The sequence below is a fragment of the Netta rufina genome, assembly GCF_964035555.1.
Source record: "Netta rufina genome assembly, chromosome: Z".
Lineage (NCBI taxonomy): Eukaryota > Metazoa > Chordata > Aves > Anseriformes > Anatidae > Netta > Netta rufina.
In genome coordinates this window covers 55,894,867-55,922,433 of record NC_140126.1, presented here as the reverse complement: position 1 = coordinate 55,922,433, position 27,567 = coordinate 55,894,867, and the positions used below count along the sequence as shown (strand labels likewise).

The 27,567-nt window shown below is 38.1% G+C and overlaps 1 protein-coding gene across 1 annotated transcript in view; it reads left to right on the top strand.

Annotated features, from left to right (window-relative positions):
• The window catches only part of FBXL17 (F-box and leucine rich repeat protein 17), a gene marked incomplete at its 3' end in the record, with an annotated part of 315,190 nt that overhangs the window by 7,698 nt on the left and 279,925 nt on the right, over positions 1 to 27,567 (top strand). The window contains exons 2-4 of the mRNA XM_084304715.1: positions 12,426 to 12,548; positions 14,873 to 15,130; positions 15,794 to 15,925. Of these exons, the coding sequence (XP_084160841.1) occupies positions 12,426 to 12,548; positions 14,873 to 15,130; positions 15,794 to 15,925 (513 nt within the window). The remainder of the gene's footprint in view (positions 1 to 12,425; positions 12,549 to 14,872; positions 15,131 to 15,793; positions 15,926 to 27,567) is intronic.

The following is a 27,567-nucleotide window of genomic DNA, read 5'->3' as shown; positions in this document are numbered from 1 at the left end:
ACAGCCATGATGTAGTTCCCCTTCATCTGGTAACTGTAACAAGGTAGCTGGGTGCAAGGTGTTTCATCTTCTCAAGGGGGCGTTCTTTGCTGTTGGCAACAGCAGTCGGTACTTCTGGAGTCTCTGAAAACTCAACACTTGTGATGCACATCCAGTTACCTTCAGTTCGACTTAGAATCAGAGAGTGGTTTGGTTTGGAAGGGACCTTAATGACCATCTAATTCCAAACCCTTGCCATGGCAGGGACACCTCCCACTAGAGCAGGTTGCCCAAAGCCCCATCCAGCCTGGCCTTGAGCACCTCCAGGGATGGGGCATCCACAGCTTCTCTGGGCAGCCTGTGCCAGCACCTCACTGCCCTCTGAGTGAAGAATACTTTCCTTATATCCAATCTAAATCCACCTTATTTTAGTTTAATACCATTCCCTGTTGTCCTATCACCACACCCCCTGATAAAGAGTCCCTTTTCAGCTTTTCTGTAGGCCCCTTTAGGCACAGGAAGGCTGCTGTAAGGTCTCCCTGGAGCCTTCTCTTCTCCAGGCTGAACATCCCCAGCTCACTCACTCTGTCTTCATAGCAGAGGTGCTCCAGCCCTCTGATTATCTTCATGGGCCTCCTCTGGACTCACTCCAACAGGTCCATGTCCTTGTTCTGGGTGTCCCAGAGCTGGCCACAGGGCTCCAGGGGAGTCTCACAAGAGCAGAGCAGAGGGGGACAATCACCTCCCTCACCCTGCTGGCCATGCTGCTTCTGGTGCAGCCCAGGATTTCTGGGCTGCAAGTGTACATTGCAGTGCAGTTAAGCAGCCCTGACAGCACCCCTCAGCACTCCAAGGTCCTTCTCCTCAGGACTGCTCTCAATCCATTCTCCACCCAGCCTGTGTTTGTGCTTGGGATTGCCCCAGCCCAAATGCAGGACTTTGCACTGGGCCTTGTTTAACCTCATGTGAGGTGTTTACAACCAATGGTTGTCCTAACACAATCTTCTGATAATTGTATTGAAAATCAGTGCAGCTGAGGCTATTACTCTAACACATCCCTGCATGCATTTAATAACTGGGCTGAACAGTAACCCACTGGGTGCATTCCAGCCAAGACCCCATAGGCCACTTGTGTCCTTTCATGCACAAATAAATTGAATGGCTTACGGTAATTCGGTATCCCAAATGTGGGTGCTGTCATCAAAGCTTTCTTCAATGTTACAAATACTTTGTCAGAATCTGAAGTCTGTTACAATGCTTCTTTGGTGTCTGGTTTTGCACAGGCCACCAATGGTGCAGCTATTTTGTAAAGGACTGATAACCAGGGTCTGCAAAATCCTGCAGCGCCTAAAAATGCTCTAATCTGTTTCTTTTTTTTATAGGTTTAAACATATACTGAATGTATATTATTCACTCTGAAGATGTTTTTCTGCCTCTTTCAGATAATGCATATCCCGTGTATTCCACTTCTTTACAAAACAGTAATTTAGCTTGGGGAACTTGGTGGCCTCTTTCAGCTGAAGCAACCAGTAAAGCCTTTCTATCCTTTACACAATTTTCCCTTTTTGAACTAGCAATTAGCAAATCAACAGCATGCTGAGTCTGCACAGGGTTAATTGGTAATGGAATACTCTGCATGTCTGTAACTAAAATCTTGAAAATGTTGTAGTTGATCCTGCAAATCCTTGTGGTAACGCAGTCCATGTTATTTGTTGCCCCTCTCAAGTGAAGGCAAATATATACTGAGAATCCTTATGTACTCGAGCACTAAAGAAAGCTGCATATAAATCAATTACAGAGAAATATTTCACATCTGCTGGTTACTTCGAGGCTATTACAGTTAATGGATCAGAGACTACTGGGTGGGGTATTACTTCCTATTTATTAATTGCCCTTAGGTCCTGCACAAATCTTAAAACCAGCTTTCCCTCTGAGTCAGGTTTGGACTTCTTTACTGATAATATTGGTGCATTACAAGGAGATTCACAAGGGGTTAAAGTTTCTTTCTTCAGAAACTCTTCAGTCATCAGCAGTATTCCCTCTAGCCTCTTGTGGCAACAGGTATTGCTTTATGGAGGGAGGTTTCCTTCCCTTGGATTCCAATTTAACTGGGGTTACTGAGTAATTGTCCCACCTCCAGCAAGCTCCATGCCCACAAAGATCTCAGTACATCTTTCAGCTCCTGAGGGATTTTGTTTATTTTCTACTGTCCTACAAACATCACTCCTGGAACATTTTTCCTGTGGGAAGTTTTAAAGTTATACCTTCAGGAGCACATAGCAACTGTGCTCATACTTTATACAGTAAGTCCAGTAAGTCCCATCTTACTAAGTTTGCAGGCACTGATTCTTCTAATAACAAAAGAAATGATCTACTGATAGTGGGCCTATTCGTACCATCGCATCTTCTGTCTTTGAAACATGTCTCTACTTTTCTGCTATACCTGCTACATTTACTCGTCCTGTTACATTGGAGCCTGCTGGGGGGGGGGGGGGGGAGGGCAGGCTGCTGTGAACTAAATAGGGATAAGCCTTATTTCCAATTTTATGTCTAATACTAGTTCCTTGGATCTGCCTGGGAGGTGTATTTCTGTTTCAGTTTCCACTGAGGCCTGTGTGTGTGGTATCTGTCTTTGCATAACTTCCTCACCTTATTGCCCCCTGTGCTTGGCTTCCCTAAATTGTGGTCTGCATCCCCTTCTCGGGGGCTTTCTCTTCTCTAGTCTCCTGCTAGCTTGCAGTAACTGCAGCAGTCTCATGTTAAATCAATCTCTGTGCTGTTTTCTGCACCCCTGATTTCTGTCATTCCTTTGCCTCCCTGTAAAGTCCCTACTAAATGAGGCTGCTGCCAGAAAACTTGCCTTTTCCTTCTGCTGCTTCCTCTTCTGTCTGTCTTTCTCCTTATCTCTTCCATTACACACCAATTACACTATGCTCGTTAGTTCTGCCATTGATTTACCTTTCCATACTGGGAAGTGCTTAGTAAAATGTTTCTTGATACCTGGGGCTGCTTGGTCTACAAATAATGAGACAACCAAGGGCCTATTGTGTTTGGCTGCAGGGTTTATTTGCCCAAACACTTGCAACTGTTTCTCTAACCTAGTTAGCAAAGCAGAGGGATGTTCTTATGGCTCTCGCTGACAATATTTTACCTTTGTCCAATTTACCACTCATTTTGCTGCCTCTGTTGCAGTTATTAACCTATTTTTACGAGTTCTAGGTGCGTCAGTCCCAGCCTGTGTCTGATAATTCCCATATGGTTCTTGTTCTGGCCTTGTGGTTCCATCGTCCTGGGCTGCAGCCCACTCTCTGTTCTTTTGCAAAATTAAGGTATTTTTTCTTCATCCAGAGTAAATAAAGTATCTAGCAACTGACAGACATCTGTCCGTGCTGGATCTTATCTCTACATATACTTCTAATCACCTGTAATACTTTTTCTGGGTCCTGGGTCCTCCTGTATCCATGGCACTTGTTTCCACCCCACTCAATCTGCAAGACTGAAAGGCATACGCACCCTGTGCGCTGCTGCTGCAGCACCCAAGGCAGGTGGAGGGAACACGTCCTCCTTTAGCAGAGCTGCATTAACAGGAGCTGTCTACATGGAGCACAAAGGAGAGATTTTCTCATCTGCCTGGTGCTTGTAAGGCCTCTGGTGGAGTACTGCATAAAGCGTAGGGGTCTGCTTGGAAAGCCCACAGACAAATTGGAGAGGAATCAAAGGAGACCTAGAGACTGGAAACGTGGCCTGTGATGACAGCTTGAAGATACTGTTGAAACTGAACAACACTTCTGTTCTAAGGGGAGACTGGCACACACTCTGCTGTTGTGAGAAAATCGATAAGAAGCTTTACTGTGTTCCTGTTCTTTGTTGTGTAACAAGAAACGATATGTTTATTTTGATGTGAGGGAAACTTTTTGGTGAGATACTTGGAAAATGACACACTGTGAGAACAGTTAGTTTTGGCAAAGCTTGTTTCCTGTCTTTGAGGATTTGTAAGGTGCTGGGATTTTTATTTATTTATTCCTTTTGAACAAGTGGGATGGCCTTATCAGCGATGATCTAGGTGTACTCGAGTTTGCTCCACAACGAGGAAAGGAGCTTTTAGAATGAGTAGTTGACCTTTTTGACATCTTCTCTATCAATTTACTACTTTCTTTTTTGAGAAATCATGAACAGTTTCTGCTTTGCTTGCAGCATCGACATCGATTTTAGCTTAGAGGTAATGTGCAGTGAATGGAAGATGTGTGTGTATTTCATTTAGTGTAAGGTTTTCATAAATACATTATTGTTATTTGGAGCACTACTGTTCCTTTTCTTGAATTTTTACTCAACTTTTCGATTTTTTTTTCCCATTTTGACTTTTTTTCCCCACATTTTTTCCTTGCTTTACTAAGATTGCATGTTTGCTTTTGATAATGTTGATACTAAATTACTAGCACTGCATTTAAGATTATCTGAGTGATACGAGGAGGGTTCATTTTCTATTTTAAAAAAGAAAGGTGTCAGGGTTCAAAAGTCAGCAGACAGACCAGAGCTAGGATCTTTGGTTTTAAAAAAAAAAATTACCTGAAAAAAATGGATATACATATTTTAGTAGCTTGGTACTTTTTTATCCTGGTCAGAAGACACAGAGAGCGATCAAAATACATTACTCAGATTGGACTTCATCCACAAGTTCAGAGTCACTGTAGCAATGCTGTCTTTTTTTCCCTCTTAAGCTAATGTTCCCGTCAGTTTGTGCTGTCTAGAAGTTGTTTCAAGTATTGAGAAGAATGGAAAAGGTTTTAGCAACTTTGCAGTTGATGCAGAGAGGTAAATGCTCTTTCAATCTTAACTAGTCTGATTAGCTTCTTATTCTTTAGCCATGTTCAACCCGGTGCCATTGGTTTGTTTTCATGAAGCTCGCTGTGACTCTGTGACTGCAGTAGGGAAGTGAACCAGATTTAACCGCACTGTGCTGTTGCTGTGTGACTTGCTGAACTTACAGAAGTGCGTGGGAAGGGCATATTTAGAAAAAGAAAGGTATGCTAGTAGAAGCCAAGATACTGTGGATGTTATTGTCAATAGGACAGTTCTGAAAGATGTCTTGGTTACATCCTGTGATTTGTTGCAGAATTGTAAAAGCACATAGTTGCCTTGCCATGTGTTAAAAGTTGGGTTTCATGTAAGCATGTAGGTTTTCACCTTAATTACTTGTGTGATGGGGGAGACAAGTCTTGGGATGAAGTTACTGAGGGCAGTTTCCTGACAGTCAGGAAGTCCTGAGGGCAGGTGCCTTGACACTCACCCTTGCCATGAGGCCTAGCACACCCAGTAAAACTTTTCCTAATAATGTTTAGGCGTTTGTAGGATTGCTCTACATCCTTGAATAAGTCCATATGTGTTTCGGAAAGGGGTAATAATCTTGCAAGTTGTGCACTGTTTGAATACAAAGTAAAGTGATTGCAAGGTGTTTTAATTTCCTATGCATTTATCCATTTCTCTTGTTCAGAAGTGTCTGTGTTTGTTCTATAACAGATTTTTGGCATGTTTCATCATCTCCATCTTAAACTGTTGTGGTGATTCACAAGCAGCACAGGCCTCTTTTAGTGAGGACAGCGTGGGTAGCTAGGATTAAGACTATCAGCTCTTTCAAGTAAAGATGATCTGTTTATTAGTCGGCACCCTTTCTTTACGTTAATATGAAAGGTATGGTATCAGTGCCTCCTGTTAACTTTGTAGGGACAGAAACTGAAGTTGAGTTTTGCATTGCAACTAGGACAGTCTGTTAGCGAGTGGCTGCTAAGAGCAGTGTCTATCACTTTGTAACCTCTAGCAGCATGTTCCTGCTGCTTCCTTTCTGCTCTGTAGGGTAATTGTGTAATTGCAGACTGAGCTGATTCAGCTGGCTAACCAGACACCAACCTAACGTTGCAAACCCTTCCTCAGGATCAGCTACTTTCTCTGGATGTAGCTGCTATATTCAGTGCGACAGACACCCAGGTGAGGTAGACAGCTAAACTGTTCCTAGCAGTGGCAGCTTACCATAAGAATGTTGCTTGTGTTGTGAAAAAAGTGTCACTGTCACATTTTTAACTCCATTTCCTTAATGGCTGTGCCAAGATAGAAGGTACTCCTTCCAGAGATGTGTCCTTTGAGTTCATACATCTCCTTTGTGTACTCAGGTGCTCATGAGACATTTGTGTTTCTTTTTATCCCGTTGAGATTATGTGTGGATAAATGATGAAACCTCTTAAAAACTGCGCAAATACTGCTCTGCCCTTTGTTTATCTTCTGTTGATAGATGATTCATTAGTTTGCTGAAATAGAGTGGAACAACCTCTCATAAATATAAAACCACCGGAAGCTTAACTTCAGCATGCCTGTAATTAACAACTACTGTGTTTAACAGTTCATAGTAAAAAGTCATGTTCTAAGCATATTACTTTTATTAAAGGGTATTTTGGAGTTGTTTTTTGATAATTAAGCTTCAATTAGTTGCTCAAAATACTTGCACCCAGCCGACGAAAAAAATGGGCAGTTTTCCAAGAATTAATTTTCCAAGTTCATTAGGCACTGTGATGAATAGTAGCATAAAACGTTTGAGTTTACATTTTAATGTTCTCTGTATATACAGTTCTTGTTAATACAATGAAAACTTTAGCTTCAAAACGGTTCTATTTGAACAATACAATGGAAACAATTGCATAGGTATCTGTTCATCTTGGATACAGATTTCTGCTGAGAAAAGACAGCTTAATTTACAGAAATCATTACTCCTCTAGCTAGTTAGATTGAAAGATCTTTCAAAGGAGAAAAAGGGACAGAAACAGTGGGTGCATGAATTCACCTTTTATAATCTATTTCTGTCCTGGAACCTATGGTCTATACTCTGTCTACCCATGTTCATAAAACTGTAGTTCTTCAAGTTTGAAGAATCTTTAAAAATGGTATTAGTCCTCAGCTAAACTTTCTTATTTCTGTTCGTGAGGCAAAAGCTTCTTAGCTCTATGCACTCAATAATAGTAACCACTTTATTTATTTTTTAAATCATTTATTTTAGAGGTAAGATTCCCTTTGATAAGTTAAAATACTTAAGCTCTACTCATGTGTATTTGATTTGTGTTGTATGAAGTCATAAGTTTGGAAAACTTGGTGCTGAGGATACCACGTCAAAAAACAAGTAAAAGTTTCTAGCATTATGCTTTTTTACCTAGTAACTTTAATGACTTTTGCGGTTTTACTATTCATGCTTTTTCTTTGATTAGAAGTGCACTTTGATGCACTTGATTGATTTCTTAGACAGAAAAGCTCAATGAAGTGAGTTTTTGTTTCTGGGAAACTTGAATTAAAGCCAAGTTTATGACATTTACAGATAAATTACAGAAAAAAACAACTAATTAGGTTTAATACGGTAGGACTTTAATTAGGACTTACAGTATCTAAATTCTTAACATTTTATGAAAATATAGCTGTGGGGGCTTATTGTTTTGTTGGTGTTTGTTTGTTGTCGCTTCTTTTTCTTTTCCTGTTCCTGCTGAAATGCAAATGTTTAGCACAAAAAGTTTAAAGGAGTCCTTTTTGGATGCACAGCCTGAAACATCTATCATACACTCGATGGAGAAACAGGGAAGTGTTAGGATTTTTGTCTGAAATCCATCACACAGGGACTCAGTAGTAAAGGAGACAATTACACAAAAAGTTTTATTTCTGTTTTTTTTTTTTTTTTTTTTTTTTTTTTCTGGTTGGACTCTATTCTAAAGCAGCTTAGTATTACAGAATTGTAGAGCAGCTCAGGTTGGAAAGGACCTTTAAAGGTCATCAGGTTCAACCTTACACGCAAAAAAGGGAGCCTCGTGTCTTCATCCCCTTCCCATCCATTGTCCTACAGAACATTTATTCCAGAAAGTTGGCAAAAACAGAACAAAAACTTGATCAGGCTGAAGTGTGTCATGCAGGGATTTAATTTGGCTGGCTTTAAATGAGTTGAACTACCATCTGATCCAGAATTACGGGTTGTCACAGCTGTGTGTGGGCACACTGAAGATGGTGCTGTGCAATTAGTTGTGCTCTGTTGCTTGAAGGTAAAAATGACTTGCTTACAAATCCCATACAGGAGAAAAACCCACGTATGGTTGCACCTATCAGGGAAATAAAATTGGACAGCTTGAGTTCAGCAGATCGAATGTGGTCTGAGAGCCATCTCTATCTGCTGGATGACTTTTGCTGCTCCGAGTATTGCATTTTTGAATTTTCTTTTCACTGTGGTCATTAATTAGTCTGTGTGAACACTTATTTCCGAGCAAGAGCTTGACATTAAAGAACTATGTCTAGAAGATATGATAAGGCCATCGATGCTGAATGGGTGTTGATCCTTAAATAGGACGTGGCCTAGAGGCCCAGAAGGCCCTTTGTGCCCATTGAGAGGGAAGAAAAGCCCACTAATTGCAGTTCTCATGTGAAGGGGTGAAGCAGGAGGCACTGGCATCATCCGTTTTAGGAACTGAAATGGAAAGAAGCGAGATGAGAGAGCAGAGCAGGAGCTGGGTTGTTTTTTTGTTTGTTTTGTAGAACTGTGCATCCTCCAACCCTGACCCTTGCCCATAGAAAAACAAATGTAAAATGCATCCAGATCATTAAGCTTGTATTTTTTTTCAAGAATGCTGAAGGACATATCAGTCTGGCACTTACCTGGAGGGATCAGGCACGGAGCTGAGAGGAAGCATGTGCATGTTGGGTGTGCAGGAGGACATGGTGGAGCACAATTTTCAGGAATTAGACTTGTGGACCCACTGGCTGCCAAAAGTTATCTGTCACGGGCAGGAATTGAGTGAACAGGCTTGGAGTAGGGACGGTTTTGGCTTTCTGCTGTATTTACACAGATTTAGGAATTAGAAAACAATTTAAAATTCAGGACAATTAAGCTGCCACAGTATCTGTGTGTATCTAGGGAGTGAAACTGAATTAAAGGGTGATGAAGGTATCATTGGAGAGAGTTGTATCATTTTATGCAGTAGTAGAGCATTTTAGCCAGCAGATAAGGTGATCCCTTAAAGGAACAGCAATGTGCAATCAAACTGGAGTACATGTAGGATTTGCTACTAAATTCCATTTAGTATAATTCAGTACATCTTCTTTTAACTACCGTGAGCTCTGAGGAGAAATTGCTGCTTTACACAGCATTATTCAGAATCCTTTTATAGCTGGTGCTTCTCTAGCTGCTACAGGCTAAAAATAAAAAATACAGCAGCAAGACCTGGTCCTTGAACACCTATGGTTTGTGTAACTTCTTGTGGGCCTGCGCCTTTCCCTGCCGGAACTTGGAGTGCCACAACTTTGTCAGCACCAGCTTTTCCCTCTAGTGGCTCTCTCTCATTACTGTTTCTCTAATAAGCCAGTTTGCAACACCTGCAGACTCCCTGCTCCTCTTTGCAGCTGGAGATACGTACTGTGTTGACTACAACATGACCTCGAATGCTTTTGGATGTTTGTGTGTTTTTTTATTTTTATTTTTATTTTTTTCCCCAAATAATATTGTTTGTGCAGAAGCACTGTCCATGCCAAGTACTGAATCAAGCTGGTGTCGTTTTTGTTTCCGCATTGCTATTGCTGTCTCGTGCTGGACTTAGCAGTAGGTCTGTGATTTGGTGTAGACTTCAGCTTTTGGTAGGGTGGCAGTTTGAAGAAAAATAATGCAAAGGCTTTCTTACTTATATTGACAGCTGGATTAGCAACAGCCTTTCCAGTTCTGTTTGCTGTGTTCTTGTTTTAAGTACTTTGTGCTCTTGTTTCTCAAAGTAAAGGTGATATTTTCAGAATTGAGCATATTTATTTCCCACTGTAGCAGGAATTGGCTAGTTTAAAGTAACTTACACTGCCAGCCTCAGCATCCCTTCTGAGAATTAGCTACAGTCAGTCTGATGTTTGTCCAAACATAGCATGGATCATGTTGCCTTGTTCTCTTCAGAGATTTTTGTAACTTGAAAGGTTTGGTCTTCTGTTTCCTGCTGACAGTAGGGACTCAAGTTCCCTACTGCTTTAGTAGCTTGGAGTTGCAGAGAATCATCAAACTGAGATTTCTTTTTCTAATGGCTAAAACTGCACTGTTGCAATAGGAATATCAGATGCCAAGTCTTTCTGTTTAGTGCTCTTTCCCAGCTTGATTAGAGATAATGGTATTTTTTGGATGCTGATCACAGCCCTCTCCTTGCTTTCTGCTCAGTCACCGATGCAAAGAACCGAAGGGAGGAAACAGGCATTGTTTCACCCACATTTGTCTCCTATGTTCAACTGATGCCCTGATGGGAAACCCTCATTCACTCTGGTGATGATGAAGCACAGGTTTTCAGGGGGATAGGGTCCACGCAGACTCCTAAAGGATGGTAAGGAGTACTACATAAGAGACTGACTTTTTTAGAGGTAGGAGAAAACGTCATAAATGGTGAATCTTGCAAGCAACTGCAGAAGTTGGTGAATTTGACTTTTCCGTGTTATCACTGTCAGATCTTTCAGAAATGGCTAACGACTTCCTCATTCTCAGGAGGCCCTAAAATGAAGGAAAGTATTTGAGTTATTGGGTGTTATATTCTGATCCTTTACTTACTTCAGAAATCTAATGATTTTTGAGACTAACTGTCCTATCTACTGCAAAGATGATGAAAGTGTTGTTCTCTTGTTTGTTCCCTCTTTAGGACAGTTTAATCCAAGATAGTTAATCTTTTCTCTGAATGTTTTCGTGTTTTCTAGGCCTTGGTGGTTTTCAGTACTTTCAGGTTTTCTTGAGCACATTGCTTGAGATTATCCCTAGTGCTTCTACTTAACTGATGAGGACATCCAAGTACTGAGTGGGAGGACTCTTTCACATTTTGCAGGCTGTATTCCTTTACATTTATCCTGATGCTATGATTGCCTTTTTTCTTTGCAGGATGACTTGCAAAATAAAGTTTGTTTGTGGTTACAGAGTGTATTCACATTTAAGTCTTGATAGACCTTTTCAATCTTTTTAGCAATAGTACTTCTGAGGAAGTACTGAATATAATAAAAACAACAGCAGCTTATGAGCCTGCTGTAAAGTTGCAGTTAATTCTTTGCTTTGCAGGCTGTTACGGCACTCAAAACCTTGGGGTATAAAATGTGAATTCTATGTTAAATACTATCAATGCTTTGATGGGGTATAAAGTGTGAATTCTGTGCTTAGTTTTCTTGTATGACACTGATTTGCTCTGCTGATTTACTTCACCATCCCATGCCCCTTTCCCCAAAAACTGATATTCTAGTGCCCTTATGATGTTTTATTTCTTTACTGAATTGAAAAGATAGGAGAGGTCTTCCTGTTCCTTCTCCAGAGAAGAAACAAGAACACCTTTCTTTACTTCTTTGAGTACAGATTGGGAGAAGAACTCACTGAGAGCTGCCCTGCAGAGAACTTGTGGGTTCTCATGGACAGAAGACTTGTGGGTTCTCAGCCACCAGTGTGTGTTTGTAGCCCAGCAGGCCAACTGCGTCCTGGGCTACGTCAACAGAGGGGTGGGCAGCAGGTGTAGGGAGGTGACTGTCCCCCTCGGCTCTGCCCTAGTGAGGCCCCACCTGGAGTGCTGCATCCAGGGCTGGGGCCCCAGCACAAGGAGGATGTGGAGCTGTTAGAGCAGGTCCAGAGGAGGGCCACAAAGATGATCAGAGGGCTGGAGCACCTCTCCTACGAAGAAATATGGAGAGAGCTGGGCCTGTCCATCCTGAAAAAGAAAAGGCTCCAGGGCGACCTCATTGTGGCCTTTCAATACATAGAGGTCCTATAAAAAGGATGGAGAAGGACTCTTTGCTTGGTTAGATAATGACAGGACAAGGGGAAATTGTCTTAAACTAAAAGGGGGTAGATTTAGACTAGACATTAGGAGGAAATTCTTCACTGTAACAATAGTGAGGCACTGGCACAGGTTGCCCAGAGAAGCTGTGGATGCCCCATCCCTGGAGGTCTTCAAGGCCAGGTTAGATGGGGCCTTAACCAAGCTGATCTAGTGGGTGGCATCCCTGCTTATGGCAGGGAGGTTGGGTATAGATGATTTTTAAGGTCCCTTACATCCCGAGCCATTCTATGATTCCATGATTCCTATGGCTAGCAAATAACCCATGCAGGCTACAGTTGGATCTAATACTGTATTTATAATTCTTGAAGTGTGCAATCTCAGAAGCACATTCTAAATTTTGTCTAAGAAATGAGCACATAAGTAGGACGTGTTTTGTTTTGGGTTATACCAATGTGACATACTAATATTGTCAGCTGTTGCGGTGTGTAGGTTTTTGTTATTGTCCATGACTCATCTAGTTGGGTGCAACTTCTAGAAGAGTCAAGCATTGCATGCTAATATTTCCCCATCTTTTACACGACAGGTTAATAACAAAAAAAAATTTGTCTTTCAAATATGATGTCTTCTGATGAATAATACTTTTTTTTTCCCCTCTCTTTACAGATATTTTCCAATTTATCCCTGAATGAGCGTTGCCTTTCAGCATCACTAGTGTGTAAATATTGGCGTGACCTGTGTTTAGATTTTCAGTTTTGGAAGCAGCTGGATCTCAGTAGTCGTCAACAGGTATGAAGGCATTATCGGGGAAAAATAGTGTTTGGATGACTCAGCATTTGTTCTCAGAACTTGTACTTCTGACAAAAGGCAAACAAAAGAAACCCATTAAGTGGTGGTACCTTTGCTTTCAGTGAGTTTCATACTAGAGGCTGAAAATGTCAGAACCCTTATATTAACTGTTTTGACTAGTTTCCTCTGATTGTCATTAAACGGCATGAGCACAAGTGCTGTTTGAAGTGGGTTACGTGTCTCAGGTCTACGTCAGGTAGTGGTAGTTACATCCATAAGAGCTATCAGATCTTATATTGATTGAGAGATGTACTTGTAATTTTTGAGGATGCTTTAGTATGAACAATGGTTCTCCAGTTCGTCCTTGCTCTGTTCACTTTAACAAGTTTTGATGATGCTAGTGATGTCTTCTCCTACTGAGAAGACAGATTTTGTCTTTTTGAGATATATATATATATATATATATATAGTAGCCAATCCTAGACTTAATATTTCTGAGATTCATGGATTTTGTTTAGTAAGATTCTTACAGAGCCTAGACTATCTTGTTTGGAAAAGTTGTTTAAGGGTACCGGTGTTGTTTACTCATCTAGGCTTCTTGTTACTTTGTTAATCACAGAGGTCTGTAAAAACAATTTCTTGGGAGTTTTATGAAAATAATGGATGCAGGGCAATGACTGTTGCAGGTTCCCGTTTCAAGAAGCTGTTCATCTGTGTTGGGCATAGGATGTACATGGGTTATTATTTTCAGATCACCAATTCATAGAAAACCATACAAGTTGTCTTGCTTGTAGAGTTACTAACTAACATAATTGTGAAACACTGTGAAAAAAAACAAGTATTAGATTGATTTTTAAGTAACTCCCAAGCACACTTGGACCAGGGATCCATTTCCTTTTGTTGCAAAAGTACTATGTGTCAAATCACTTCCCTCTTCATTGTCTTGAGATGTAGCTTTATTTCTAGTACAAAGGGTTTGTTTGTTTGTTTGTTTGTTTTTTTTCAGATTTTTTGGCTATTAGGTGTGTTAGGATCTCATTGAATTTTATCAGTTTTGCCCTAAGAAACCTGTCCTGGCAATTCCTCAATGAGCTCTTGAACAAGGTTAAGCACAATTATTAACACTCTGCCTGTGTGGAGAGTGCTTGGTGTCTTTTTTTGTGTGTGTGTGGGGGGGGGAAGCTGGAAGAGATGTTGTATGTGTTTTGTTATTTGTTTGGTAGGTTTTTTGCTTTTTTTTTCAATTTGTCATGTTTTCTAGCTAACAGCTGTCTGATGAAATAACAGGAAAACAGATCAGACTTGCTGCTAATGGAAAACAGTCTGAATGCAGCAAAGAAAGTGTTTGTTTCTTGACTATATAAGAGAGAAAAATGGAAAGGATATATGTTCCTCTCTGTTGCTGTCTCCAGGCTTTAAGCTAAATCTCATCTGTGCTAAACGGCAGATAAAGTATTGTATGGTTTTGTTAGACAGACTTTTTCATATATCACCTCAGGTGTTTTGAAATTAAACTTCTTTTCAAAGCAAGGGAATTTAATGTATTTTGTCTTACCTGGTTTGGTTTTGTTTGTCTTTTTTAAACTTACATGCTTCAGCATGAAGAATATCTTACCTTTCTTGCTTGCTTTGTAGGGCTGGCATCTTCTAAAATTATTGGCATGTTAGTTAACAATATGTGCAGGCACAAAGCAGATGGAGTCTTTGTTCTTCAAAGGAACTCTGGGAAAATAGTGGATGTATCTTTGATTTAGTGGTCTTTCATCTGCTAACATTTAAAATGTACAAGTATTCTATTTTTAAACTGAGCAAATCACTGGAGGAAATGTCTGTTAATGAAAAACCTTTCTTTCTGTTATGGTGTCCTTTCCTTCTCTTCTCTTTTGTTCACTGGTACCTTGGGTTACTGTTTTCCATTGTTAAGAAACCCATTGTCACCTGCATCACTAGTATTTCCTGGTTGGCAAGCAGTTTTTGGATGATTGCCAGGGCCTAAGTAAAAAGTTGTTGCATTTCAGAGACACGTAAATCTTTTACTCCTCTGAAAATGCTACTTTAGGTAAGTAGAGTGCTGATACAGAATCCTTCTCTTCTGAAGGGTGAAATTCATTTCCTATAGAATGTGAAGAGGACTGCAAGCATTGGAGCAAAATTCTTTAAAGTTAGCTGCAAAATTGGTTATAGCAATATGTTTTTCATAAAGCATATCTTTCCATTATTTCAGTAGCATATGCAAACACATCTCAGAAACAGTAGTTTTGTGTTAATGGAATAAAAGATGCTTATAGATGAAGTTAAATTTGAATATTTGGTTTTGCTTGCAGGTCACTGATGAACTGTTGGAAAAAATAGCATCAAGAAGCCAGAATATTACTGAAATCAATATTTCTGATTGCCGCAATGTATCTGATACAGGAGTATGCATATTAGCATGTAAATGTCCTGGACTACTAAGGTATACTGCTTACAGATGTAAACAGCTTTCCGACACCTCCATCATCGCAGTTGCCTCTCAGTGTCCACTTCTTCAAAAAGTGCATGTAGGCAATCAAGACAGACTCACCGATGAAGGCCTAAAGCAGGTAACCACCCATTCCACACATTACTTTCATATGTTTAGTCCTTCAGCTTCTTAGCAAATACAAACAGGGATACGGAGGAGGAAGGTAACTGTTTCATGGATTTAATAAGGGCATACATTTTCTAGAGACCATATATACCTTTTATAGAGACAGAGATCAAATCCTTTCAAAGTGAAATCTCCAGTTTACCTCTGGCTCATGAAGTTTTACTGGACTTAGTTACTATTTGGAACCGATATTAAAATAGCATTCTTTGCAATGCAAAACCATGTGATTGAGACTTTTCAGGTATGCAAGAAGATTTCATTCTTCTATTAGTAGTGTGTAGGGTCAGCTATGAAGTAGTTATATTAAATCATATGTCCTATTGATGGTCTAGTATGCAGGCATTTTTATTTGCTTAAATATACCCTATAAATTACGTAGTTTCTATGTGCAGCTTTTAGCTTCTGTTTGTTGACTGTAGTTAGCAATGTCACTTTGTCAGGTGTATAATTATAATCTTTCTTGTTTGTATATAGTACTTAAAAATCTGCAAATAAAGATCATTTTTAAAGGGGGATGGGACAACACAAAAATCTTAACTCCCAACACTTCCTATCTCAGTCAATACTGTTGTTTTTCTTTATTTTTAAATACTTGCTTTGATTTCATTAATTGCAGCTGGGTTCAAAATGCAGAGAATTGAAAGACATTCATTTTGGGCAGTGTTACAAGATCTCAGATGAAGGAATGATCATTATAGCTAAAGGCTGTCTGAAGTTGCAAAGAATATACATGCAAGAAAACAAATTAGTAAGTACATGTCAAGTTGTTGTGTTTTTTTTTTTTTTTTTTCCTATGGTATTTGCATTGTCAAAACTTTCTCTTTTCATCAGTTTAAAACTTCTGTCTGAATTCACTGCTTTTTGGCAGTGAGCTGCTTACAAATTTATTTTAGCTGTAACAACTTTGATTCTACAAAGATAGCTCAGAAGGTGACTTGTAGTACATTTTAAACTAATGCTATTCCAGACACATACAAAATTTTTCTTTTTGACATGACATTCCAGGAATAACAGTTTGGGAGATGTTTGTGTAGGAGAACATTTAGTTCATTGAAGTGTTTCTTTCATCGATACCAATATATTTTTCTACAGTAAAATATACATTTGTATAAACTTAAAGATTTCAGGAAGTTGGGTTCTTGACTACAAATAAAACACTGAATTTCTTTTCTTGAAATATGACATTTTCTTATCAGGATGCATTAGTGTGTCCATACTAGTAGAAAGAAGTTGTTGAGGGGTAATACAAGTATCTTTTGTCCTAATTATAGTAAGTGATCTCTGAAGTAATGCTTTTTTATGTTCAGAGTCAGTTTCTACTAAATGATATGGTAGAGCATTCGGTTTATGCATTTATTCTTGCATGTAAGTAGAAGAATTTGCCTGCAGCTGAATTCTTAACTTTCAGCTTATTGTTAGGGCTGTAACCTTTGGTTTGAAAACGGCTGAAGTGGAACAAATAAGTTATATATGCTGTTTTTTAACATTGTACACTGATTCATCGGGTGTTTGGATTCAAATAGACAAATATATTAATGCCTAAGGCAGTTCATTGGAGAAATTTGAGAAGGGCTTCTATTTAAAAAACTAAAGTTAAAAACAAACAAACAAAAAAATGTAAGAATTTGAGAAACAGGAGACAGTGGCCAAAACAGGAATCTCAAAAAAGCTCACAAGTAGAAAAATTGTATTGTTCCTAGTCCCCTTCTCCCCTTGGAAACAAAACAAACTCTTCAGTCTGTCAGAAAAGGTCCTTGTAATATCTGTTATGATACCTGGAGGGTGGGGAAAAAAAAAAAAGAACTGAAAGGTCTGAGATGCTTAAGAGGAAAGCTTGCTACTACAAAATTTAACTTGAAGAAAGGTAGGGAAATTCAAAATTTTTCATTGAAAAAGGACGAACCTGTGCATCTTCAAGGTTTGCATGAAAGGTTATGCAATTTTATGTGAATATAAATTGTACAGTATATGCAAATAGCTACATATATGCCTGATCACTGCAAAATATGTGGACAAGATATTGATTTGACCATCTTTGTCTTACACTTGTTGCTGTTGAAGTTTGTATTCTCTATATAGCCTGAAATCTAACCCAAGCTAATCTTTAGCACTTAAAAGCTCTGTGGTTTTATTATCCGAAAAGTAATTCTCCGTTGCAATGGAACACAGGAAGGATCTTCTTATTTTTAAGACAACCAGGAAAGATGTTCTTCACTTAAGCTTTATTTCCATACACAGGTATTATTGGAAATGTAACTTTAAATTTTCATAAGAAATAAGACAAAAATACTTACTCTCAAATTAATAGTTTTTTTTAATTATTTCATCACTTCTGAATGCTTGTCAAGTAACTTACCAAAATTTACTCCTTGCACAATTTTTTGTGAATGTAGTTTTTAAATTAATTTTATTTAAAGCTACTGCCCAGTCTTAATTTTCAGAAAAAAAGATAAATATTTGGAAAACTGTTTAGCTTGCTCAGCTTTGTTCAGGTCCTGTCTGGTGAAGAATCTTTTTTTTTTTTTTTAAAAAAAAAGCGTTCTTCAATGATTCCACTAGACAGCAGTCTGCTTCTACTTCTACTGAAGATGATGGTCTTTCCACTTGCTTGGGGCAGGATATTTTCAAATCTTGCTGTTGTGCGAGTTTAATCTCTGAAACGATAAAACAGTTAACTTGATGAAGGAAGCCAATCTGTATTTGTTATTGTAAACTAACATTTTTTCACCTTTCATAGTAAAACAAAGATAAGAATTGTTTAATAATGTGTAGTTACCTTAAAAAGAAGTAAGGGTTGATTGGAAATGCTAACTGACTGCTTGTTTTATTAATTTCTGTGGGTTGCTTTTGTTTTCAAGACTGCCTTCTAGAATAAAATCACTGTTAATATTTGCTGTAGCACATCTCATTTCCTACTCTTATAGGTGGTTTGCAGAAGTGTGTGCGTATGTTTTCATCCTAAATCATTTTTCAAAATCGTAATATTCTTTCTTTTTTTTTTTTTTCTGTACCAAGAAAAGTGTGCTTGACATACAGCCTTGGTGTGTTTATTTGAAGTACACAGATTGTCAGTCTGCTTAGGAAGAAGATATGTTTTTCCCTTTGTAAATAGCATCCACTGCTTTCATGTAAATTCTGTATACGAAGTCTGCATATTTTGTTTTTTTCTTCTTTCTCCCTTTTTTTCAGAGGTGCTCAAAATCATGTGAATCTTACGGGCAATTTGTACTAATTTCGAACTAGAGTGCATTACAGATGGTACATGATGGCTGGAATTTCATGTAGGCTTGTCTCAGGCTAATGGATTTTATACTTCAAAAATACATCTATCGAGAGGCAACCAGCAGCTAAATAATGCCTTTGTGAGTGTTACTTTACAGTGAAATGTGGATCAGTGAACACTGTTCAGTTGCTTCATCTGTTGCTAAGTAACTCCATTATCAGACTGCTGAGCAGAAACACAGAGGGAAGAATTTATGTTCTGATTGTTTAATATACTCGGCATTTCACAGAAAAATAGACTCCTTTCTTTTTTGAAATCCTGATCATGTAATGGTAATAGGTGAAAGCTACAAATAATAAATAGGTAGAAAGGATATGTGAGGAGAAAGTTAAGAATCGCAAGGCTTACAACACAAGGTTGTTTGCATAACTGTTTATATCTCTTCAAAATATGTTTATTTTTCCTCCGTCCTTTGAATAGAAAAGTAATTAAATGTAAAGCCTTCTTTCAGAAGCATACTGCCCAAATTAGAAACATAGCAAAAACATTTGCAGGCCTTTTGAAGCATGTCTGAAGTACACTGAGTCTTTCCTTATCTGTTCCCAAAAAGTTTGATATAATCAAAGTATCTCACAAATTCAGTGTAAAATGAAGAACAGATTATAACTTTGTCCAGAGAAAGCTGGGGAACATTCTACCTTCTTGATTGATTTTTGTTGGACTTACTGTTTTCTGGTCTTGGCTGGAATTGAGTACTCTGAGCATAAATTTAATGAATGAATGATGAATGATTGAATGATTCATATCATTCATATGAATGATTACTGTGAGTGAAGCTGTTGGAAGGTGAATTGGTTAATTTCATTATCTGTTTTTTGTTTCTTTTTACCAACGTCTTTCAGTCTTTCTACCCCAGAGTAACAGTACTTAACTTCAGTTGAAAAATCAGAAAACTGTTCCAAATTAACATGCAATATTTAGACTGAGAAATGGCATGGAGCTGTACTTTAATCTGAATTGTTGATGAAAATAAACTGTTCTTCATTGTAGTCTTTCCTAGGTGAATGGAATCCTAAAAGGCTTTGACTTATCTGTGGCAGATGGAGAACAACTTAGTGGCTACTGTACACCTAAATGGAAGCTTTGACCCCAGAAGCAGTTTTATACAAGCTTCTCCATTTCCTCATTATGAATAGACAGAGATTTGGCAGCCACATTTTAGAAATGGGAGAATCTTTTTCCTCATAACTACGTAGATTCTGCACCGTTGAGTTCTTTCTCACCGTCTTTCCTTAGCCTAGTGGCTTAATGGCTAAAATTATAAAAGCAGTGGTTACCAGAACATAGCAGGTGGGAGTTACAGATTTGCACTGCCCTACTCCACCTAGTGTCTCTGTTCTTTAATGGTGAATTAAATTTGGATTAGGAGAATGAATTTCTACTAAAGAATAGTGCAGATATAGCTGAGGTTTTAGGTGGTGTGAGAATAACAGCATTCCTACAGCTATGGTTTCTTCCCTTCCTGTCTTTTATTTTTAAGCTTATTTAGGGGTTTCTGGGTAAACAAAAACTGGCTGTGTGGCTGGGCCCAAAGAGTAGTGGTGAATGAAGGTAAATCCAAATCCAATTGGAGGCTGGTCACAAGTGGCATCCCCAGGGGTCAGTACTAGGGCCAGTTCTCTTTAATACCTTTATCAATGATCTGGATGAGAGGATTGAGTGCACCTTCAGTAAGGTTGCAGATGACACCAAGTTGGGCAGGAGTGTTGATCTGTTTGAAGGTAGGAAGTCTTTACAGAGGGATCTGGACGGGTTGGATTGATGGGCTGAGGCCAACTGTCAGAAGTTGAACAAGTCTAAGTCCCAGGTCCCGCACTTTGGCCACAACAACCCCATGCAGTGCTACAGGGTTGGGGCAGAGTGGTTCAAAAGCTGTGCAGAGGAAAAGGATCTGGGGGTGTTGGTCCATACTCACCTGAACTCACCAAACTCACCTGGCCAGCAGTGTGCCCAGGCGGCCAAGAAGGCCAGCGGCATCCTGGCTTGTATCAGGAATGGTGCAGCCAGCAGGACCAGGGAGGTGATCATCCCCCTGTGCTCAGCTCTGGTGAGGCTGCACCTCGAGTACTGTGTTCAGCTTTGGGCCAAGAAGGACATCGAGGTGCTGGAGTGTGTCTGAAGAAGAAAGGCAACGTGGCTTGCCTAGAGACCAAGTACTATGAGTAGTGTTTTAGGGAACTGGGGTTATTTAGCCTAGAGAAAAAGAGGCTTGGGGGAGACCTTACTGCTCTCTACAACTACCTAAAAGGAGGTTGTATTGGGGTGGAGGTCATTCTCTTCTCCCACGCACCAAGTGATAAGACGAGATGAATTGGCCTCAAGATGCACCAGGGGAGATTTAGGTTGGATATTAGGAAAAATGTCTTCACTGAAAGGGGTTGTGAAGCATTGGAACAGGCTGCCAAGGGAAATGGTTGAGTTACCATCCCTGGAGGGATTCAGTAGAAGTGTAGATGTGGTGCTTACGGGCATTGGTTTAGCGGTAGGCTTTCCAGTGCTAGGTTAATGGTTGGACTTGATGATCTTAGATAATCTTGATGATCTCACTAACAAAAAAATGGAATATTTGCGAATAGTCAAATACTTATCATGTCATTTTAAAACACTGACTGGAATCAACATAGTATAAAAATCCGTAGGACGAAATAAACTTAACTCTTACATTTTCTGAATAATCGCATCATATTAGATACATAACTTGATTTATTCATCCTTATGTGTATTACTAAGATTTTTTTTCTTCTTTTTCCTCCTGTTCTTGTTTGGAAATCAATTCTCCTTTTTTTCTTATGAATCATCTACAAACCATTTACTTCAACAGTGTATCCTTTGTGCATGACAACAGTGCAAACATGCGGAGAGGAGAAAGTACGCTGCTTTGAGTTTAGTCCAGGCAAATTGCTTGAGGGGGAGAGTCAGACATATACACTACATCATCTGGTAATGTGAACTACTGGAGTTTTTTGGGCCCCTCACTACAAGAAGGACATCGAGGTGCTTGAGCGGGTGCAGAGAAGGGCGACGAAGCTGGTGAGGGGCCTGGAGAACAAGTCCTACGAGGAGCGGCTGAGGGAGCTGGGCTTGTTCAGCCTGGAGAAGAGGAGGCTCAGGGGTGACCTTATTGCTCTTTTTAGGTACCTCAAGGGAGGCTGTAGCGAGGTGGGGGTTGGCCTGTTCTCCCACGTGCCTGGTGACAGGACGAGGGGGAATGGGCTTAAGTTGAGCCAGGGGAGTTTTAGGTTAGATGTTAGGAAGAACTTCTTCACTGAAAGGGTTGTGAGGCACTGGAACAGGCTGCCCAGGGAAGTGGTGGAGTCACCATCCCTGGAAGTCTTCAAAAGACGTTTAGATGTAGAGCTTAGGGATATGGTTTAGTGGAGGGCTGTTAGCGTTAGGTTGGAGGTTGGACTCGATGACCTTGAGGTCTCTTCCAACCTAGAAAATTCTGTGATTCTGTGATATAGAAATCTCACTTTTCCACTGATAAATGAAAAAGGGGTTGGAAGAAAAACATCCTTTCTTAATATGACTTACTTTCTCCCTCACCTAGTTCATTTTTTTAATATATAATTACTTCAAAATGTTGTTCTACTTAAGAGAAATTTTATAAAAGGTATCATTTTACCATGCTTATTTGTGAATACTTTCCCAAGATACTTTCTAACTAGAGTATTTGATTGTTTTGAGGTTTTGAAAAGAACTGTAGTTGTTCCAGACTTTTCCTTTTTTACTATTATTATTAAAAACTCATGTTCTCCTTCGAAGTGTGGTTAGACATTGAGCACATATAGGACTATTTACTGCATATTGAATATGACACCAGTACTGAGTCTGGTCACTCTACTGAATATCGTAGCCGTGGACAATGGTACTTCATCTTTTTATATTAGAACTTTCTAAAGCAAAAATTTCATATGGATAATGTTGGTACTGTGCACTAATCATGATGAAGTATTTATAGTACTTAAGTTTGTCAACCATGCTACTGATGTACCAAAAACTACTATTGTACTACAAAAATAATGTTCCATGCTTTAAAAACACACTCAGTAAACAAAACTAAGTTGAGATATGGGAAAATACACTTTTGTAAATGTTGAGACATCTGTTCAATATTAAAAGCAGTCTTGAAAAGTTAATTTTTCAAGAAGCTTCCATTTTGTTACATTCACTGTGTTTCTTTTTACAACAAAATAGAATAGTTTGATCATTTCTTCAGAAACCTAGGTGTTACAGCCCTATTTCTTTAATAGAATTTTTGCTTTTGTTCAGAACTGTTGTATTTTGACTTAGTTTTTCAAATCCTGTTCTTAAGGTAAAGCATTTGTGCTGAGCTTGATGTTAAAAGGAGGCAGAAAAAAGTCAAGTTATGTTCTTATGCATAAATATGTATTTTCTGTAAAGGCACTTGAACAGGTGTCAGGTTTTTATGCTTTATTTAAATATTTCTGTAAATAATTTGGCAATAAACACATTACTTCATACTCACCCTTAGGTGGCGGTATTGACTTTGTAGTGGTAACAGATCTCAAAATCCTTCATACAAGCGAATTGCCAACACACAGTGCATAACTTCTGAGTATTGTACTGCTACTAAATATCCTGTTTTCTCTTCGGTTCATCTGTCGGGATCACTAAGTTGTTCATATGTGTCTCAGAATGTTAGCAATAGGTTTTATAACAAAGCTCATTCGACTAAATAGTATTCAACTTTGGCAGTACAGTTACTCACATTCTTGTGGAAGTACTTCAGAAAGTTTGCTATGTGTAGTTCATTAAATAGTAGCAAAGAGGAGGGAAAGAACTGAATAGAATTTTGGGATATATTTTATGTTTTGTTTGTTTTCTAAATAGAATGAGAGCTAAGAATGTAGGATGGAAATGCTCATATCTGTGCTGAATATACTGAGTATAAGTTGAATGAATCAAAACTGCTGCTGGCTATCCTGAGTGAGACCCTAGAGAAAACCAACTCTACTGTTCCATGATTTGCTTTTTACCTGTTGCTAGGTAAGAACGTCTTCTGCAGTGATAATGCTGTTTTGAACTTGGCCCTTCTTAAAGGCCAAGGTCTTCCGGGGATGCATATTCAAGAATACATCCCAGAAAACTTGTGGCCAACTACTGACTATCTTTAGAAAATAAATCCTTTGTTTTCCTTATTGAAAACAAAGGGTACTGAATCTAATTAGTTATATTACTTTTGTGCATTTCTGTCTAGTATTGTTCTATTATATAGTGCATTTGGTTTATTTTTAATAACATAAAACAAAAATGCACTGAATGTTTCACTCTAGTTACTTTTCAAGGATATGTGTCAGGCAAACCAATTCTGTTTAAGCTACTAATGTCAGGTATATTAGGAGCCTTTTAAAGTAATAATCTTCAAGTTAGTGCATAACACCGTATTTGGGGTTGATATGCAGCGTGTTCTCTTAAGTTATATTGAAAGCATTTTTTGTGTATTGTTCTACAGATATCTTATTGCTGCAGAAGGAGATTTTCCTTAAGTGTTGCAAGCTGTTGTGCTTTGATTGTTTTGTTTTGTTCATGATTTTAACCTTCCTTAATGTTTCTGTCCTTTTCTTTGGTTTCCTCTTTAAAATATGTCTTCAATAGGCAAACTTAGTAAATAGGCAGGTGAAATAAATTTTTACTTAAGATAAATTCAGTATTTGTGAAACTCTTCAGACTGACAGCATTGGAAACTGAAGTCTTCTTTGTGTCCACTGAACAGGTACAGAGTGAGCAGCAGCAGTGCAAGCTTCACCACACTGCCCCACCAAAGCGCTGCAAACCCTGAGCTAGAGAGAGACCTCTGTAGCAAAGGTTAAGAGGCTTGTTCAGTCTCCATGCTCACTCAGTCTTTACAGTGGCTGCCAATGGGAGTACTCATTTGTGATAGTGGATAGATAACCACATCACAAAAGCACCAGGAACTGGACTGAAGGCACCAACTTATTTGATAAAAACTACAGAGGATCTGTCAAATGTTTAACTTCAGTTACTGCAGACCTGAGCCACTGGTAGAAGTGAATGGCTCCAGGTCCGATTGCCAATTCCCTGAGTTTAGTCTTTCTCTAAATACTAGTGCAGCTTCTCTATGTAGCTTCACTATACTATGCAGAAACTAAATGTGTACAGACTGTAATTTTTTTGTAAAGTTAGTTGTGTACAATTTTCAAATGCTTGGCTGTACATACAAACACCATGGCTTAATGTCAGCTGTATGATTTCATTATTTTGTGCCTTTTTCTTTTCTCTATATAAAAAAATGAAAAAGAAAAGCAAACAAAATAGAAAAAAAAAAAACAAGTAATACATTTAATGAGCTTTTTAACAAATTACTGGATGTTGTGAGTTGACTTGTCATATATGAGTGTGTGTGTATATGTTTTAAAAGCAGCACAATTTGATTTGTAGTATGTATTGTATTACTCATGTTTTCAGATGTTTCTGGTAGATTAAAAACAGCAGTTAAAAAATAAATGGTGAACTTCTATTTTGATATGAAATTAGGTGTTATATCACTGATAGTTCTTCAGGCTTTAATTTGTATTACTAGTTGTCATATACATGTTTCACATGTATAAAAAAATGTTTTGTTTTGTTTTTTTAGATTAACTGTAGATTATCATGACAAACACTGAGGATTTGAATAAAATAGGAACTTAAAAGTGCCTAATGCAGAACGTTTTTTTCTACATTTTGGTCAACATTTCAGTATAAGATAATTATTCATTTGATACTTGCAGATGATATATTTGCATATCATTTTAAGGTTAAATATATCTATGTATACATTTAAATGGTATCAGCTAATGCCTGTACGATAATGACTAACATGTTAGGGAATGTGAACATCAGATTTCCAATGTACTGTAGTGAGTAATGTTTTCAATATATAAGATTCAGGTACTAAAAATACAAACATAATGGATGGAGGTAATGTGAAAAAGCCAAAAGCAAATTGCATCAAGGTGGGAGTTTTAAATATCAGTCATTTTTATGCTCTCTCTGTAGTTATTGAGAGAGCCATTGCATAAAGTAATTTAAATACTTACCAAAGACAATGGCGGTACAGAAATGAGTAGCATTTGTAGGGTATTTCTGTATTTCCAGAGCATGCAAGTTTTTTTTTTTTTTTTTTTTACTTAGTAAGCACTCTACCAAACTGGAAATAGAAACTGAAAATATAATTAGTAGTCAGATCATAAGATGCATAAACAGTTTCTGTATTGTTGTGGTGTTCTGTTTAACTTGACCTGTTAGCATTTTATGTAAAAAGAATGAATGCAAGTAAAAGCAAATTAATACAAAATTGCAATAGCACTTGACTTCAAAAGAGGCTTTTACTGAAGCAATAAAATCTTTGCAATAATATGTAACTGCTATACCAAAAAAGATGTATGTGAAATTATATTTTTCTTGGATTCTAGTAATTAATAGATTTTACAATCTAATCTGGTTACTAAAGTGATAAATTTTTACTGAACTAAGCAAGATGTTTAATTTTCATTAGTTAGAGTAGATATATATAAATTTTAATGGATGTAATAGATCTTGAATTCAACTGAATTAGGCACTTTTTTGTTTATTTTGCTGCTTTTTGTTTTTGAATACATTATTTAAACCTTAAATTTGATTTAAAAACTTGTGACCAGGGATTGGTAGCTGGATATGGAGCCTTTTTGATTGCTTGATTGTGTTTAATTGCCATTTGAGTCCAGTAACCAAGAATTAATATACTTCTTTAATAACAAATAGAATTATGTGATACTAGACTGAAAAACTTTTCAGTAAAATGCGTGTTTTTATAGATTGTGTGTGTGCTGCTAGATATTAAAGACACCTAACTTGAGTTGTAACATAACTCCATTTTCTGTAGTTCTTGTTGTTTGATTTTTTTTTTCCTTTTGCTTTGGCAGTGCTGAGGCAAGGGGTGGTGGCTGTGGTTTTATTTTTAATGTAGCAGAAAGTCCACTTGCAAATTCCAGATGAATGACTTCTTTTGTGGGAACCTTCTTCATGTGTTAAGTTTGTATCTTAACCCACGTTGTACTTGGTAAAAATCTTCAGCCATTCCATTGAGGTTAAGTAATAAATCAAAACTGATAATGTTGCTTCCAGTGAGTTGTGATGCTTCTTGCTGAAAGAGATAGCAAGTATGATGCTGTGAAGCAAATTTTTAAAACTGTCAGTATCATTATTTAAAAATGCTGGTAATTTGCATCCATCAAAGATAATACAAATATGCCTTTATATTTATGGGACAAAGACAAGATTACATACAAATAATGAATGACAGACAAGAATCTTTGTTTATATCAAATAACAGCAAATTCCAGTTGAATTTATCCTTCTGAAGCTAGAAAAAAGAAAACGTTGCATTTCTGAAGCTGGATGCAAACATTCTTTCTCCAATGAACCTGACTGTAACTGTTACATAGCTTAAAGTATGAGAGATCAAACCTCACGTTTGTAGTGGAGGAAGCTCTATAGATGCCTACATTTCCTCTCCTCATGCTGGCCAATGTAGCCAGTATCTGAGAACAAATACATTCCTTCTTGGATGTCTTGAGGTGCTCTTCCAGGTAGTTGTGTTCACCAGAGCACTCCATTGTTGGCATGAATCTACAGAGCAAATCGAATGGGCATGGAGAATGAACTGCTGAAGCTGTCCTAAATACTGTCTTTTTCAAAACAGTATTTACTGTTTTACTTGAGCTTTTGAACTGCAGCATCAGTGCCCCAGAGATGTAATTTTTTGTATTTGCAATAAAAAAGCCAACAACTTTTTCTTGTGGAATTATCATCCATATCTATACTTCACTTTGTTGTTCCACTTCTACACACTTCTGTCATTCTAGAAATTTAAGTCTTTATTACTTATTATTTTAATAACTGTTATAATATTATAAATATTATATATGTTATATACACGTTATAATATTATAAATATTATAACATGTTAAAAATATAAATATTATAATAACTGTTATTACAGTTCAAATTTGTTATTGTCTCTCAGCTGTCATTGTTCTTCTAGTCCAGACTGCTAGTGCATAAGAAACTGTTCTCGTCTGGGATTTAGACATAGGTACTGT